The sequence below is a fragment of the Saccostrea cucullata genome, unplaced genomic scaffold (genome assembly GCF_032062105.1).
Source record: "Saccostrea cucullata isolate Sc308-1 unplaced genomic scaffold, CSIRO_AGI_Scuc_v1 ctg3659, whole genome shotgun sequence".
NCBI lineage: Eukaryota > Metazoa > Mollusca > Bivalvia > Ostreida > Ostreidae > Saccostrea > Saccostrea cuccullata.
Window position 1 is genome coordinate 80441 of NW_026941150.1, and position 17931 is coordinate 98371.

Below are 17931 nucleotides of genomic sequence, written 5' to 3' on the forward strand. Positions count from 1 at the left end.
CTCTAAATGAAACAATTACTCCCTGTCTGTACACATAAGAAACATACTTGGATTTCTTCTCTTGTTGGCCAAATATCTCTCAGATAAACTGGCTTGCCTTCAGGATTAGTACCTAGTATAAAGAAAACCAAGGGACTTTGAAAATAAATACTGTAAATCACCTAATTTTCGCGACATCTTACTTTCGCGAGATTGTCATGGACTCTTGATAAGCGGGACAAAATTTTCGTGAATTGTGGTTATTGCTCTATATAATCTAAAGGATTACAATCATACAAGAGAATCAAATTTTGGCAAGTACACTGTCTCGCGTAATTACGCGAAAATAAAGTTCTCGCGAATAAAAATAGATTTACAGTAGTGCAATATTTGTAAGTTTTAATTGAAATGATTTCTTCACAGTCTGACAAATTAAATTCATTTCCCTTGGCTGCAAAAATCAACTTGGGATGAAATTTCTCGACAGCGAAACTCGTTTAGTACGAACAAAGACATTGCGAATTTACAGATATAGCCAAGTCATCTTGGATTCCCAGCTATATCAATTTAATGAATTTCTTATAGGTTTATAAAAAATTAAGGATATAGCTAAGAAATTTCATAGGTCCCTGTGACTTTGTTAAAACCGAGTTTTGCTGTACTTTTAAAGGTGTGAGCATCCTGAACTGAATTGTTTTTTTTTCCCTTTTAATCATTCAGTCATGGAAATTACTTTACACGGAAATGTCAAGTTAGATAAGTCTTACAAATAACTTAATGGTAAGTACTACAAAACATACACATCGTAAATTTGTTGTGTGTGGATAAAAAAGGAGGAAGACTATATACAAGGACAACAGAATCCACAAAGCCAAGTAAATGTAAAGGTACAGGGTAAATGTTAACATCTAACCTAGGGGATCTTTTTCAAAATCGATAAGGACGGTTCCAGCAAGGGCATATGCGATGACTAGGGGTGGTGAGGCGAGGTAATTAGCTCTGGTGAGTGGATGGATCCTCCCCTCAAAATTTCGGTTCCCTGACAGAACACCACAGGCTACCAGGTCACCCTGTAAAACATCAGAAAAGGAAAATAGCAAACAAGTAAACAAAATGAAACGTCTTCAGATCATCTTTTATACATAGAATAAGAAAAATTTATTATTTCAATGAAGCTACAGAGACTATTATACATTTGCATAAATGGGTTTAAAAAACATCTGATGTACTTTTCATAAAACACCAACAATCACCTCAGACTGTATTTGTTTGTTCTATTATTATAATAATAGTTGTTTTTTCTAAAATTAATACATTTTAATAAGTATTTCCGACACATTTTTCAGGGCTGCTGTTACTCAAAATAAACTTACAATTTCAATATGAGCTGTATTCCTGAGTATCAAAACACTATTATAAAGCTAGTTTTGTGCCCTTACCTTTTCTATGCCTTCAGACACGGGTTCAGGTAGAGGACCACTGTTACCAATACATGTCATACAACCATATCCCACAATGTCAAACCTGCCAATAAATTAAATTTCAATGAAGTAGACTATTAATTAGAAATTGAATGGAATTTTTCTTTTCAATCAATGTGATGGAACAAAAAGAAGAATATAACCTCAGAAAGCAAAAGAAATAGATAAACTGAAATTATCTGACCTAGTTAGTTTATAGACTTTTGAAATTTACCTTTGCTTATCTATGTATAAAGTTTCTCCACTTTTCTTTAAAGTTTTGACTCTTGTCCTGTTTTTTTTAAGTACAAGATGCTTCACTTTCCCTGATATTTTAACCCTTCAATGGCTTAGTTTTTTAAGTTTAAAGTGACTCCACTTTCCTGTGAGTTTTGACACTTACCCTAACTTCTCTAGGTAAGGGGTGACTCCACTTTCCCTGTGAGTTTTGACACTTACCCTAGCTTCTCTAGGTAAGGGGTGACTCCACTTTCCCTGAGGTAGTAGGTGACGACTCCACTTCCTGGAGACAGACTGGTTTTGATGTAAGGTTTGACACTTAGCCCCGCCTCTACTGCCTTCTTAGCCAATATTCCTGCAGGAACAAATTGTATGCAAATTAATCACAACATAGGGTACATACGATCCTCATGAACTTCAGAATAATCTTTGCACTTACATAAAACAGATTACTCAGAATAATATTATGTACAATATCCTTGGAATTTTAAAATTTCATCAATAAATGATACATAAAAAAATGAAAAGGAAAATAATCATGGAACAAGAAACGATGTACTTTAAATGTATGTACAGGTGTAACATCAAATACTGACAAAAGTTACCTATATCTAAACATTAAAAGTTTTCAGACATGCATAAAATCCCCCCCCCCCACTTACCAGCCCCCAGCATGACACTAGGATTACTGGTGTTGGTACAGCTGGTGACTGCCGCTATGACAACAGAACCATGTGACAGGATGTACTCTTTGTTGTCGAACACAATGGGAACTTTTGTATCCTGCTTATCAGTTGGTATTGCGAAACCCTAAAATGAACAGTTCGAAAACAGTTATTACTTGAAGCATTTGATAACATTGTTGAAAACTTCTATACAAGTGTAGCTCTCTTCTTTTTCCATTTCATAGCCTACAATTAAGTCTTAAATTGTCTTTCTTCCATGTATGTCAGATTTAAAATATATCTGGTCTGAGTGAAATTCTTACATTTGATTTACTAAATTTTAGGAGTATATTTCTGCCATCTAAATAGCTGTCCTTTTTCGTTTCGTATCACACTAACCCAAAATTGTGACAAGTATTGAAAATTTCTTCTTTGTAACTTAATCTTAATAACACTTCATAATACCAACATGAATTAATGTACACAAACCCAGTACCTTGAATCCTATCTTGTTATCCAGACAGGCCTTGAAGTCGGTCTTCATCTCGGACACGGCGACCTTGTCGTGGGGCCGCTTAGGTCCGGAACAACAGGACACAACAGTACTCAGGTCCAGTTCCACCACCTATAAATATTGGAAAAGTATTTTATATTTACTGAGAACTATGCCTCTTCTGTCACAAGAGAGTTCATATCAATTTAATTTACAAGTTATTTTAAATAATTAAGTAGGTTTTAGAATAACCCTAATAGCTCTGAATGATAGAAAGAGCTCTGATAGAGAAAAAAGTCTGCTCCTCTTGCAGGTGAAATAAAAAATTTGCCTCCTTTTTACGTTTTAATCCCTTATACTATAATGTCTTTAATTTCCTTCATCTTGTAAAAATGCCAGCAGGACAAGTATTTAGTTCACCCTTCACCTGTGAAAATACTGGATCCTCCTCTGGATTGCTGTAGTTCCTAAACATTCTGATTTCTCTCAGGAATTCCTCAATAAATTTGATTCTTTCCTCTGATCTCCCTGTAAGATAAATTTAACACAGAAATTGAATTAAACAGACCAGGACAATTTCCTGGAATCAAAGAGAGATAAATTTTAACTTGTCATATGAATTTATTCATAAACATTGTGTTCATGTGTTGTTAATAAGCATATCCAATCTCTAATTGGTCGTAAAATGTTACTCATGCATTGAAAATTACCTGCAGAGCTGCCAACATTCTGAAATTAAAAATAGTAAGGTGCCGTCTGGGGACCGCCTAGGCCCTCTGCCAATATCGATGTTTTGTAAATAGACATGCAATTGGAAAAATATGGAGAGAAATCGTAAGGCATGTTTTGGATGCTAATTTCGTAAGACTTAGGCCAAAATCGTAAGGGTTGGCATTTCTGTACCTGGGTATGTGTTTAAGGTTGCCATATTGATATTTATTTGACAACTTGCTGCAAATCATGCAACAGCTATTTACCTGTCTGTCTGAGGTACTCCAGGCTTTTCTCGTCCACTGGGAAGAACCCCACGGTGGCGCCGTATTCCGGACACATGTTGGAGATCGTGGCGCGGTCAGCGATGGACAGCTCGGACACTCCAGGTCCATAAAACTCCACAAACTTTCCCACCACTCCGATCTGTCTCAAGTGCTGCAAAATAAGTCAAGAAAGTTTAGATTCATTGTTTTCTTCCCATATCACATTTCCTCAATGTTCAATGGTTGCATCTATTATTACATGCATTTTAAATGAAATCCTGGGTGCGCCGACATAAAACTTTGAGAATTCTCAAAAAAATTCTCAACTAAGCTCTTGAGAATTACTCAGCTGAGAATTTGAGAATAAAAGAGTTTAAGGTTTTTTTATTTTTCTCAACTTTTTTTCATGATGGCCACTGAGTCTGAGAATTTTGTATTTGAGAAAATTCTCAGACTTGAGAACATTCTCAGACTTAAGCATGTTTTATAACAGCGGACCCTGTTTGATTGTCCAAGACTCTTCACAGGTTGTATATGTACTAAAACTTCATTTCTGCACTTTTTAATTAATATCTGCAAATATTTCTAGAATACCATAAATTTCTAGGTCATAAAATAAGTCAATCTGCATTTATTGCACATTGAAAACTTAAAATACATGTAGTTCATCATTTTTTTTCTCAGAAGTCCAGCCATGTTCAAGATGGAGAGGTTTACAAGGAAAACTAGTTTGAACATCAGAGATAATAATGCTTTCAGTTTATTTACCTTGGTAACAGTCAGGACAACATCAGTTGAGGTCACTAGGTGGTCCACCTTGCCGGTCAGTTTGTACCCTACCACCTCTGGTAACACCATACTGATGGCCTGTCCCAGCATTACTGCCTCCGCTTCTATACCCCCCACACCTACAAACAATTCAAAGGGTAGTACCCACAGAATTGATGCAGAAATATATCATTATAGTTTATAGATTAGCATATTTAATCATGTCCACTTCACATTTACCACTGTTAACAAGACGAAAATTTTTATATATGTGAATTAATGGCTTATATTCAGCCTTGTTTTGTTCTCCATCCAGCCTTGTTTTGATCTCCATCTTATTCTCCCCCCCCCCCCCCATTATAAGTACTTACCCCAGCCCACCACCCCTAGTCCGTTAATCATGGTGGTGTGGGAGTCCGTCCCCACCAGGCTGTCAGGGTACAGCAGACCCCCCTCATTGAAGACGACCCGGGCCAGGTATTCCAGGTTTACCTGGTGGACGATGCCTGACCCCGGGGGGACGATCAGCATGTTCTTCAGGGCTGTGGCTCCCCACTACAAAAGAAGGGACAGAATCAAAATGAGAAGCAACTAAGAATTTAAACAACGGAAAGTCCTAATACAGTATAAGTGATTTAGAGCAAACGTGCTTATAATGAATTGACGCTTACAGCAAAAAATATTTTCAATCACAATGACCCTAAAATAGGTATATTGCAAACTTTATATATATCTAATTAAGCCTTATAACCAAGCAGAATTGTTGGTCCTTGGCAGTTTGCTTTCAATGTGCTTTACTGTCCTGTAAAATTTAATTCAGTTGTTTTCAATAGCCTTGTTTGAAAATATTAGTAATAAATGATGAAGAAAGTCAATCTAGCTTGCTTTTTGTGATGAGTTAATTTATTTAGCTTGTGTTTTTGGATTAAGTTACGATACCTTTAGAAACACAAATCTTTCTCTATTTCTCTCAAACTCCAGCTCTTGATTTTGTTCCAGAGCATCTGCACTGTAAAGAAGAAACAACTCCAAGATGAAATATAAAATATATACAGCTATATAACTTTTCATTTATAATACATTCTTCATTTGACTGCACAAGATTTAGCTTTAAATTCATTCTGAATTTTCTCTTGTTCTGTACGTGCACATGCATACATTGCAGATTTTCCTGCAAAGAAAGTGCAAAATACAGTCATAGTACAGCAAAAGTAACACAGTGTCTGAATAAATGCTTTACTATTATAATTTAATATTAGAATTTTACTGGAATTTAAATAAAAAATATACAGGTAATAAAATAAACACCCCTTCCCATGCCCTGCAAAACAACAATAACAAAAAAACATTGTAGTATGAAAATAGAATTTATATAATTCAATCTACAAAAATAAGCATGCAAGAATATCAAAGCTGTTCACAGTTTATCAAAATATACTACCAACCCCTGTGTCTTCTGCTTGTGAAAGGGGCATATGTGATCGGAGATGGGAGACCGAGGGTCAAGACACAGGTTGCAGGTTGACCTCTGTGACCCCTGAACCCCTGAACTTTGACCTCCTCCAGGGTTGGGAGAATATTTCAATATACTGAAACAGAATGATAGGAGTGAGGTTACAAATAATAGCTGGATACATAATCAAGGTAAAAGTGTGGAGGTTTCTTACGGAGGAACAGTGCTCTGCTCGAGGGAGATAACTTTTGAATTTAAATATCGTTCACTATTTCGTTTGGTAGAAAAATTGACTTCTTGATTTTTTGAATACACACAAAAATTTTCTTACTCCCATTTTATATTTTTCTTCCCCTATCCCTTATCCACACTTAGGCAAATTTAAATGAGGCTGACAGCCTTATTTCATTTTAGAATAACTAGCATACTAGACAATACAAATCTAATGAGTGGGGAGCAAAGCAAGAAAACAGAGTGAGACCAAAACAAGAAATGTGTTAAGAAAATAAAAAGAAAGTTGCATGCATCTATCTTGAGTTATGGTATAAAATAAAATCAATTAATCTAAATGTAGAAATCTTCAATTTATCATGTATCATTTAGCTGAAAAAATTAAGACTCTCATGCAATTTTTGTTATCATTACATGTAGTTACAATTTGTAGCATACAGTAAATTCCTTTCATTTGCTTCTTAAAAGTGTCAACCATTATTTATTCAGTAGTTTAAAACTGATATAAATTTTTGAAAGCATATGGCAATGTATATTCATGAGGAATACAGTGCAAGTGCAAAAGAATAGACAAAATCTCTCCCAAAGGAATAGAAAAAATCTCTCCAAAGAGAATAAAAAAAAAATCCCTCCCAAGAGAATAGAAAAAATCCCTCCCAAGAGAATAGATTAAATCCTTCCCAAGAGAATAGACAAAATCTCTCCCAGGAGTATAAACAAAATCCCTGCTTAAAGAATTACAACATCCTTCCCAAAAGAGTAGTCAAATCCCTCCAAAAGAATAGACAAAATCCCTCTTAAAAGAATAAACAAAATCTTTTCTAAAAAACAGACAAAATCCCTCCCAAGAGAATAAACAAACTTCCTCCATTCGATCATTACCTGCGTGACACGTCCACCTGAATGGAGTGGTCAATCACCAGGTCTGCTGGACAGATGGGGTTTATTTTCTCTGGATTTCCCCCCAGTCTCTTCACAGCATCCCTCATGGCAGCAAAATCTACCACAGCTGGTACGCCACTACAGGTAAAACATAACAGATTTACAAAGCACAAGTCTGAGCATTTAATTAATCTAGTAGTAAGTAATTGGTTACATCAACACTTTTGTCAAGAATTGAAAGTATCTTTGTATATGTTGAACTGTTTGATAGTCAAGAGAAAAGAATCGGTTTTATTAGCCCTAGAAAATAAACAGCCAAACAAAGGCTTCATGATCAAAACGGAAGAGGAAATTATGGAGGAATAATGTTTTGCTAAGGGGAATAACTCTAAATTCATGAAATTGTTTAGGATTCTTCACAAAATATTCACCTTCAACATCAATCAAAATTTTGCCCCCAAAATTTGACCTAACTTTCTTTTATTTTATATCTTCTGCTACAGTGAGTATAAATTAAATTTTTCATTACTAAAAATCACACATTTTTTACCAGAGGGTGAGTATTGCCCCTTTTGACTGGCTTACGTGAAGTCCTGTAAGATCACCCTGGCCGGTTTGAATGGGATCTCCACACTCTGTCCCTGATTTTTATCCCAGTCCAGAATGTTCTCCACATCTCTCTTCTGCACTTGAAACTCGTCACAATTTCTCACCGCTGACTCCAATAAAACTCGAATCGAAAATGGCAATTTTTCTGGAAAGAAAAAGCTGAATCTATATTTCTAGTCAAAATTTGTTTTTTGAACTCAATGGGATCAAGAAAATACTTTGAGAATTTGAGATATCTTGGGTAAAGTACATAAATATATGTTATTTGGAATTTCCATCTCATTATGATCACATATCCATGGTTTTCGAGATATTGATAGTCTAGATACTGAAGTACATCTCATTTTACTGTTTTTTAAAGTGACATTCATAACCATGATAACTGAGGAAATGGTCTAAAGATGTTTTTCATGAATTTAAGCAAAATTGATACGGCTAGAGTGTTTTTCTCTTTATAGGATTGTTACAACATTATTGATTTATGAATGACTAAACTTTTTTGATGGAAGTTTTTCACAAGTTTTCATCATGTTCATTGGTAGATGGTAGATATAAGCAATGCTCTGTCCGGTAAGATTAAAAAAACACAACTCACCATATCTGGCATCTTTGAGATCTGCCAAATTAAAGAAGGAGAAACTTTTCCCATCAATTTCAACTTTCTTCTTTATTCCTTCATAGGGGTTTGTTAATCCTGTAAAATCAAGTTTGAAAATATTACATTTTACCTTTATTCAACAGTCCAATGATTATTATAACACATATCTTAAATATGATTTGAAAGGATTAAAAATTAGAATATTTTGCTAGTTTCAACCTTCAGACTGACTCTGTGTGTGCATATGTCTACACTAAACATTCTAAAACCAGTGACTTTTTTTTCTATCCACTGGGAAATGATCCAGTACTGGATTGTTAATAGGGGAAAAACAGCAAAGTAGAACAATTTTTTTGTCATTTAAACAAATGATCGCCAACGTTTTATTTTCGCCCCTTTCGCCCTTACCTAATTAGGGCAAATTTAAAACAGGGCGAATTCAAATTATTCAGTATAATTTCTTAAACAAAACTATGATTGGGCGAATTTAAAACAGGGCAATTTGGTAATACAGTGTGAAAGGGTGAAAATAACACAGGGCGAAAATAACCCTGTATACAGTTTTGAATTTTCTTTGGGTGGTTGTAGGGAAGGGGATGAGATTTCAGATATACAGTGAAACACGGTTATAGCGAAGTCCTGGGGACAAGTGAATTTAATTCGCTATATCCGTAATTCGTTATGTAAGTATAACGAATTCGTATAATCATATATAGCGAATTCGCAATATGCATGTTTTCCCTCAAGTATTACTACCAAACATGTTAGTGAAGCAAATATTACAAAACATACCTTAGATAACTAAGGTTTTGTTGTGAATTGAATTTTATATACAAAAGCTAAAAGAAAATAAAGTCAGTTCAACCTACCAAATTTTGAGATCTTTGAAAGTTCGTTATAAATAGTGATGGGGAATCGGAAAAAAATCATAATCGATTATGGGTAATAATCGGCTGGGCATAATCGATTAATAATCGATTATAATCGAAATTTTGAAATTAATAAAATTAATATAGAAAAGTTAAAACTTATTCAAATTTCTGTCAGACTTTTACAATAAAAAACATTAACTTACATAAAATATTCAAAAATGTTAATTGAAATTTCTTTTTTAAAAAGTGGAAAATAGTATTTTGTTTACTTTAAACAATATAGGACTATTGAAACAGAATGGGAATTCATTTTTTTTCATAAAGTCAATGCAATGGGTATTTTACTGATAATAGTGCCACCTTTCATTTAATACATGTACATATTTATTTCTTAAAATTAGTTTTAATTAGTTAAAATTGCAAGTTGTAAAAGTAATTATCCAGAAGTAAGACTTGTATTTATGATTATAATTACATTTAAAGATTGACTAGACTAATTATGTTTTCCTTTACTTGCAATATTACCGTTTCCTGGTATTAGTCTAACCCCATATTTAATCATGGCGGTAAAAGTATCAACAAGACACGGGATCCTTCCATGTTTTCAACATTCATCACTACTTTTATGCTCTTTGCACTTGGATTTGGTAATAAAATTAAAGTATGACAATTTTACTTTTTTGTTAGCGATGTCGGCGACATTTATTTTATAATCGATTAGTAGCATCGAAGAGCTTCTAACGACCCACAATCGATTTTCGCCAACAATCGTTCCATCACTAGTTATAAAAGATGTAAATTTTATTATATTTAACCTCAATGGGACTCAAAATCAGTTTGCTATATCCGTTAATTCGTTATATCAGAGTTCGTTATAACCGTAAAATTTTACAAAGATTTGTTAAGAATTTTGCCGGGGACCTAGAACGACTTCGCTATATCCGTGAATTCGCTATATCCGTGTTCGCACTAAACGTGTTTTACTGTATATATTTAACTAAAGTGGTCAGGTATATATTTTTAATGCAATTTCATCCCAAATCTCAAGAATCTTAATTGCCAAAAGAAAATCTCAGCTGTGATTCATTAACACTTGTAGGAATCTTCTTACAATGGCATGGTTACTGTTATGGAACTGTCTGATATGCATTTTCAACATTTGTTGTGTGTCAGGTCCGGTACAATCTCTTGATTAAGCTATATAGCTTAATTTAGCTTTATAGCTTTATTAAGCTATTCGGAATAGCTTAATTAAGCTATTTTATTATACTTTTTTTTCAAATGTGTTATTTTTTCAACATGTGCAAAAAGTCGCACCTTGGTGCAGTTGAAATACTGTAGAAGCAAAAATTTTCGTGGGGATAAAATTTCATTGATTTGTCATCAAAAATAGTTTTGTGGGCATTTAATTTTGTTGTTTTGAAAGTAATCCTATTCAATATATAGTCATATAAAATTTCGTATGGGATTTAATTTCGTTGATAATTGTTAACAACAAAATAAACGAAATTTAATCCCCCATGAATATTTGTGATGATACAGTATTAAACTTTGAACTCTTCTGAATACAATGCATGGAAAAATAACTCACCAAATTGCATCTCGACTCCCTCAGAGACTTTGTACTCCAAGTTTTACAAGTTTTGGGGCTATTGATGAGTGACCACACAATTATTTTTTGAATGAAGTTATAAAGGTGGTCAATTATGGCCAACAGAATAATTGATTGGTAACAGTTCAGCACAATCTGACAATGAGAAGCAATCATCATGATCATACTTACTCAAGCCTCACTGCACCCATATAGTGGACAGTTATTCAAACAATGGAAATTCATATTTTGCTTAAAAGTATTCAACAGCAGCAATGTTAGAACTTTCTATGATTTGGGTTGTATTTATGATAGTCCATATTTCATATACAGTGAAGTCGCCAATTCTGGGTCACGTTAGGGTGCTTCATTTATATTGTGTAAATCTGTTCAATTTATATTTTATGCAGTTGTAACAGGAAAGGAGTAAATGTATGGCTGGACCGGGAATCGAACCCGGTACCCCTGTATCTCTAGTCAGGTGCTCTACAAACTGAGCTATCCAGGCCGATATCCACGCCCTAACCATTACATTCCTCCCTCCTTAAATGGTCTTCGCCCTCGAAGACACAACCCAAGTTCTTATTGCCCCTGGCAGGACTTTCACCTGCAAGTCCAGGGGTGGTCAACGGCACCAAATCTGTAACAGGAAAGGAGAAAATGTATGGCTGGACCGGGAATCGAACCCGGGACCCCTGTATCTCTAGTCAGGTGCTCTACAAACTGAGCTATCCAGGCCGATATCCACGGCCCTAACCATTACACAGTATATGTATTGAAAGAGCAAATAGTGAGTCATCCAAACATTTTTTTCATTTTCAAAGTAGCTACACGGGAACAATATTTACAGGGGTATTTCAGCAAGGCCTAGCTTCCCCAGTTACGAATCATTTTCTCCATTTCCGGGTCATGTCACTTCACGGTCGTGTAATATTCATGGAACGTTTCGGAACACGATTTTTATGATGTTGAAATATAAAACAATTCATGCAGCTTGGAAAAAAAGTAAAACAACCACAGAAATATGTTTAAATTATTTTCAAAACAATTACAACAAAATAAACTGCAGTATGCAGAATTAAAAAAATGTATTAGGATTAATTATAATACAATTAAATTCATTTATTTAAAAAAAAAAAATGCATTGAAGGGTTAACTCGATTTTAATTTTTAGAAAAAATATTTTCCAGCTAGAATACTTTTGATAATCAAGGTAAATACATGGTTGCCAATTGGTTTTGTACATAGAATTTTGACATGTTCATGCCACGAGATTGTGTGACCCGCAATTGGAGAAACTACTAGTTTGATTTAATTATCGTTATTAGGGGTGCAACGATACGCCTACCCCACGATACAATACGTATCACGGTATTCAGTTCACGGTACGATACATATCACGATACATGACATATTGGGTTAAAAAGTCAGACGTTTGTCATCATATGCCTAAAACTCATGTCTTATCAAATGCTCATTACGCTAACACTAGAAAAGTGATAACATTCTTCGGCCTGTTAAATATGAGACTGGAAACACGTTTATTTGCCGTTTCTGCAGTTTCATTGACCTCATGTTTCGTGCGGAAGCCATTTTGAAATTGTAAATGACGAACCAAAATGGACGATTCGGATAATTACGGACCGATTGAACCGAACCGTGGTATCAGTTTCACGTATCGTGAACTGAACCGTGGAAAAATAAACCGTGGTATACCGACAAACGGTTTATCGTTGCACTCTTAATCATTATAATTTATTTGAGCAGCGATCATTATGATTGATTTCTGAGTTAAAACTAAATGCATTTGCCATACTTTCGAGCTCTTATTATTTATCTAGAACTTTTATATCAGCCTTTCTGCAGCGAACAAAAACGAAAGTAGCCTGTCACCGCAGTAGAAACATCCAAGTCTTTAATGCGTGTGTTTCAGACTTTCGATTGTCAGATCCTCTCTTAAAGTTTATATTCAAAAGTTTGTAATCAATTACATACAGAAAGACCAGTTCTTCATGACCGGCATATTCATTAAGTTTTTTGCGCTTAAATTTTAACAATATGGCATAAAATACACGCGAGTGACCCGGAATTGGAGACGACCCGGAATTGGCGACTCCACTGCAAAAATGGTCAAAATACTTATGACTTTTTGTTTATTTCTTGCAAAAAACATTTTTGTGAAAAACTGCATATAAATAGCTTTAACAAGCTATATTGAATAGCTTTATAAAGCTATATAACTTAATCAAGAGATTGTGCTAGACCTTGTGTATGTGTGTGTGAGTGTGTGTGTGTGTGGGGGGGCAGAGCTCCAGATAAGGTGCATGTTTGCAGAAATACGCATTAAATTTTTCAAAATACGCATTGAAAATTAAAATAGAGCATACAATTACGCATTAGCAATCATAGATACGCATTACACCACGAAAGTACTGCGTACAAGTTCAAGAATACAGGTAGGACTTACTTAATAATAAGAATTGAGGTTAACTCAGTGTTTGATTTTTCTCAAAACGAAGTGCAGTTTTAAAAGCTTTTTAGTGACCAAGGATATTCTAGTAATGATGACGATGATCTCCATTTCGGGAGTAAGAATCTGAGATTTTAGATTAAAATCAATTTCTATGTAGAAAGACAATGCACTAGGCATAACTTTTTTTATTATGAGTTTAGAGCCAATTTTTCATCTTCTATCTCAACTTGTCAAATTAACGAAGATTCTTTCAGTTTACTCTTGATACAATATCTTTAATGAAGGAAAAGTTATCTGTGTCTCTGACTCTATGGTACAGTGTACCTTGACCTATTTGTATTATCTTCCTTCTCAAAGAAGAATGCTTCCCAATCCTAGCATAAAGTCTTGTTGGTATTTACAAAATTTATTTAAATAAATGCAGGAACTGACCTTTGAAGTTTTTTCCCTCTTCAAAAACTCATACTTCGATTACAAGCTCAAAATAAAGGTCAAAACATTTCTATAGATATAAGTTATAAAACAATACCTCTTCAATCGTTTTGCTAAAAATCCAAATCTGCATTGATTTAAAAATCAGGGGCTATATCCTGTTATTTGCAACGCGTTGCATATAAGTTTTTACCACAGAAAATAATTGAAATAACGTACGTATACCGATCCTTATCAAATTAAATTCATTCAGGTATATTTGAGGTTCATTGAGCAAATAAAGCAAATGATAAGGTAATGTTTTTAAGGCGTCTAAGAATAATTAAAATTACAAGTATGAAGCAGATTTATAATATTAATTCTCTGATTCTGAAAAACGTTGCATGCAACGCTCCATAGTAAAATGATCGATTTCTCCATAGAGCGTTGCAAATAACAGGAGTATATATAGGGCGACGAGTTTTATTTTCCTGATATTGAAACTATATTTAAGTGTACATAAAGGGGAAGTTTCCCCGGGAAGAGGGTTTTCTTGGGGGGTTGATATAAGAAAAAATGGGGCTTGGCTATTTTTGGGGGAAATCAAGACAAAAAAATAGACATTTGACGGAATAAAGCGCTATTTTTATTTCGCATGCGTTGCACGCATCACTCCATAGTAAAATGATCGATTTCTCCATAGAGCGTTGCAAATAACAGGAGTATATATAGGGCGACGAATTTTATTTACCTGCTATTGAAACTATATAAGAGTATATAAAGGGGAAGTTTCCCCGGGAAGAGGGTTTTCTTGGGGGGGTTAATATAAGAAAAAATGGGGCTTGGCTTTTTTGGGGGGAATCAAGATAAAAATATAGACATTTGACGGAATAAAGCGCTATTTTATTTTGCATGCGTTGCACGCATCACTCCATAGTAAAATGATCGATTTCTCCATAGAGCGTTGCAAATAACAGGAGTATATATAGGGCGACGAATTTTATTTATCTGATATTGAAACTTTATTATGTACATAAAGGGGAAGTTTCCCCGTGAAGAGGGATTTCTTGGGGGGTTAATATAAGAAAAAATGGGGCTTGGCTATTTTTGGGGGGATCAAGCTAAAATGAAAACATTTGACGGAATAAAGCGCTATTTTTTTTTTTGCATGCGTTGCACGCAACGCTCCATAGTAAAATGATCGATTTCTCCATAGAGCGTTGCAAATAACAGGAGTATATATAGGGCGACGAATTTTATTTATCTGATATTGAAACTTTATTATGTACATAAAGGGGAAGTTTGCCCGGGAAGAGGGATTTCTTGGGGGGTTAATATAAGAAAAAATTGGGGTTGGCTTTTTTGGGAGGAATCAAGATAAAAATATAGACATTTGACGGAATAAAGCGCTATTTTATTTTGCATGCGTTGCACGCAACGCTCCATAGTAAAATGATCGATTTTTCCATAGAGCGTTGCAAATAACAGGAGTATATAAAGGGCGACGAATTTTATTTATCTGATATTGAAACTATATTATGTACATAAAGGGGAAGTTTCCCCGGGAAGAGGGTTTTCTTGTGGGGTTAATATAAGAAAAATGGGGCTTGGCTTTTTTGGGGGGAATCAAGATAAAAATATAGACATTTGACGGAATAAAGCGCTATTTTATTTTGCATGCGTTGCACGCAACGCTCCATAGTAAAATGATCGATTTCTCCATAGAGCGTTGCAAATAACAGGAGTATATAAAGGGCGACGAATTTTATTTATCTGATATTGAAACTATATTATGTACATAAAGGGGAAGTTTCCCCGGGAAGAGGGTTTTCTTGTGGGGTTAATATAAGAAAAATGGGGCTTGGCTTTTTTGGGGGGAATCAAGATAAAAATATAGACATTTGACGGAATAAAGCGCTATTTTATTTTGCATGCGTTGCACGCAACGCTCCATAGTAAAATGATCGATTTCTCCATAGAGCGTTGCAAATAACAGGAGTATATATAGGGCGACGAATTTTATTTATCTGATATTGAAACTTTATTAGTGTACATAAAGGGGAAGTTTTCCCGGGAAGAGGGTTTTCTTGGGGGGTTAATATCAAAAAATGGGGCTAGGTTATTTTGGGGGGATCAAGCTAAAATGAAAACATTTGACGGAATAAAGCGCTATATTTCATTTTGCATGCGTTGCACGCATCACTCCATAGTAAAATGATCGATTTCTCCATAGAGCGTTGCAAATAACAGGAGTATAAGGCGACGAATTTCATTGTTATGTTGTTTAAACTTCTGTTATAAACGAACTATTTTCCTGGAAGATAGTTTGATAGTCGAATATTTAAAAAAAAATTGTTTTATTCAATTCACGTGTTCATTATTTCAACTGAATAATTCAGTTGAAATATATAATGAACCAAAAAAAATGTATTTTCTTGCAAGAAATTTGGTTAAATCGCTAAAAAGGATAATAAAGGATATTTATTGAAATAAAATGTGATATCTAACGCAACGAATGCAGTCTTTTTTTTTTTTTTACAAATAGATGCAGTGAAGAGAACAATTTCTATGAATGTTAACAAAATAGTCAAGGGAAATTACATGCGATATAGAAATAGTTATTTATCAAGTATATCATAATTATGTCCTTCATGTGGCTTTTTCTGTAGAACCAAAAAAGATTATTTATACAAAATATAAAAAAAATTAATATCGAAATAAACAACATTCATATTGTGTTAAAAAATTAAAGTGATGAAAAATATTTATACGTGTTTCATCATGAATATTAACAAAATACTTAATTTTATGCAGTCGGGGGTTATTCCTCTACAGTAGGAGTTTATCAACATTGATACCATACGATTTTCTCTGCTAACTTTCGCTTTGGTATGAGTGTGTTATTTTGTGTTTTCCTGGTACTTTTTCTTTGCAAACTACATTTTAGGGTTTTATTTATTGAATTCGAGTTTGTGTGTGTTTGTTATTTAAGGATGGTTTTAAATCAAGCGTAAAGAACGATAATTTGCGTTTTCGTGGTACTTTTCCTTTCATAAGTATAATTGCATTTAAGGGTTTTGATTTCTTTTTTTTGTGCGTTTGTTTTTAAGGAGTTCTAATATCATGCGGCTTATTCCGTAAAAGCGTAAAATACGATAATATGCGACTTCCTGGTACTTACATTTCTTTTGCTAAATTGTTTTTGTGAGTGAGTGTGTTTGTTATTATGGTAGTTTAAAATCATGCGGCTTATTCCGTAAAAGCGTAAATTAGATCGATAATTTGCCATTTTCTGATAATGTTGCACTACCATTTATCTTTTCAAATACAGTTGAAGTACCCCAAAACTTATAAGCAACGCGTTGCAGATAACAGGATATAGCCAAATCAGGGAGTAAATACACTTTAGGGTAAAAAATTATCTGGAGATCGGGGGGGGGGGGGTCATCCTTACAAGCTGCACAATTAAATCATCATATTAAAAATCAAAATATACTTTGGTCTTAAATTTCGTCGTCGGAAACTCTGCACAAATATTTTCTCATGTTACTAACTTACAATAAACGAAAATTAGTGTACGGTCAAAGTACAATCATTCATATTACGCAAGACTTTGAAACTGGGTTCTTTAACTACTTTTCATCATCTGTAAATTAGTAAATTCTAAGACTGAAAGGCACCCGATTAAAAGATATTTGCATCTTAAGTATCTGGCTAAAAAAGGAAGCACAAACAGTAAACAACAATGCAACTTCAGTAGTAGAGACAGAAAATCTACCTTCGGTAGCCATTTTCCTTGTTGCGGAAGTCACGCACGCAATGCAAGCGCAAAATAAGTCGTACTAAGAATAATTCCACTTAGATACAAAATTAATTTATTTATGCCAAAAGTGAAGACAATTTTATAAATACGCTCTAACTCTAAGGTTTTGATAAATTCAATAATTATGGTAAAGGTCTAGGCCTATATTATATACCAATCTGAGCAATTAAATTATAGTTTTAAATTCATTTTTTTCGTACATGTATTTAACTAAAATGAATGCATTCTACATGTTTTAACCTCTTTCTTATGTTTAATCACAGGAGTTCGCGTACCTATCAATTTGACCGAAATTTTCAGTAAATAAAAAAAATACGTAATACCTATAATAATATTTTTATCTCATGTTACAAAATGCCGACTTTAAATAAAAATCTACTTTACTTACTTACTTTCTTTCTCGATC

General features: G+C 34.1%; 1 protein-coding gene across 2 annotated transcripts in view; it reads right to left on the reverse strand.

Annotated features, from left to right (window-relative positions):
• Positions 1 to 17521, reverse strand: part of LOC134257312 (cytoplasmic aconitate hydratase-like) — a 29640-nt gene extending 12119 nt beyond the window's left edge. The window contains exons 1-16 of one of the 2 annotated variants that reach the window (XM_062739946.1): positions 17481 to 17521; positions 8353 to 8451; positions 7734 to 7902; positions 7149 to 7286; positions 6028 to 6171; positions 5522 to 5591; positions 4954 to 5137; positions 4583 to 4722; positions 3815 to 3986; positions 3265 to 3365; positions 2841 to 2969; positions 2342 to 2489; positions 1899 to 2034; positions 1419 to 1503; positions 893 to 1049; positions 48 to 112 (exon numbers count right to left, since the gene is read on the reverse strand). In XM_062739946.1, the coding sequence (XP_062595930.1) occupies positions 48 to 112; positions 893 to 1049; positions 1419 to 1503; positions 1899 to 2034; positions 2342 to 2489; positions 2841 to 2969; positions 3265 to 3365; positions 3815 to 3986; positions 4583 to 4722; positions 4954 to 5137; positions 5522 to 5591; positions 6028 to 6171; positions 7149 to 7286; positions 7734 to 7902; positions 8353 to 8451; positions 17481 to 17493 (1950 nt within the window). In that variant the 5' untranslated portion in view covers positions 17494 to 17521. The remainder of the gene's footprint in view (positions 1 to 47; positions 113 to 892; positions 1050 to 1418; positions 1504 to 1898; positions 2035 to 2341; positions 2490 to 2840; positions 2970 to 3264; positions 3366 to 3814; positions 3987 to 4582; positions 4723 to 4953; positions 5138 to 5521; positions 5592 to 6027; positions 6172 to 7148; positions 7287 to 7733; positions 7903 to 8352; positions 8452 to 17480) is intronic. The other variant, XM_062739947.1, reaches the window with a different exon arrangement.
• Positions 17522 to 17931: the final 410 nt, after the last annotated feature.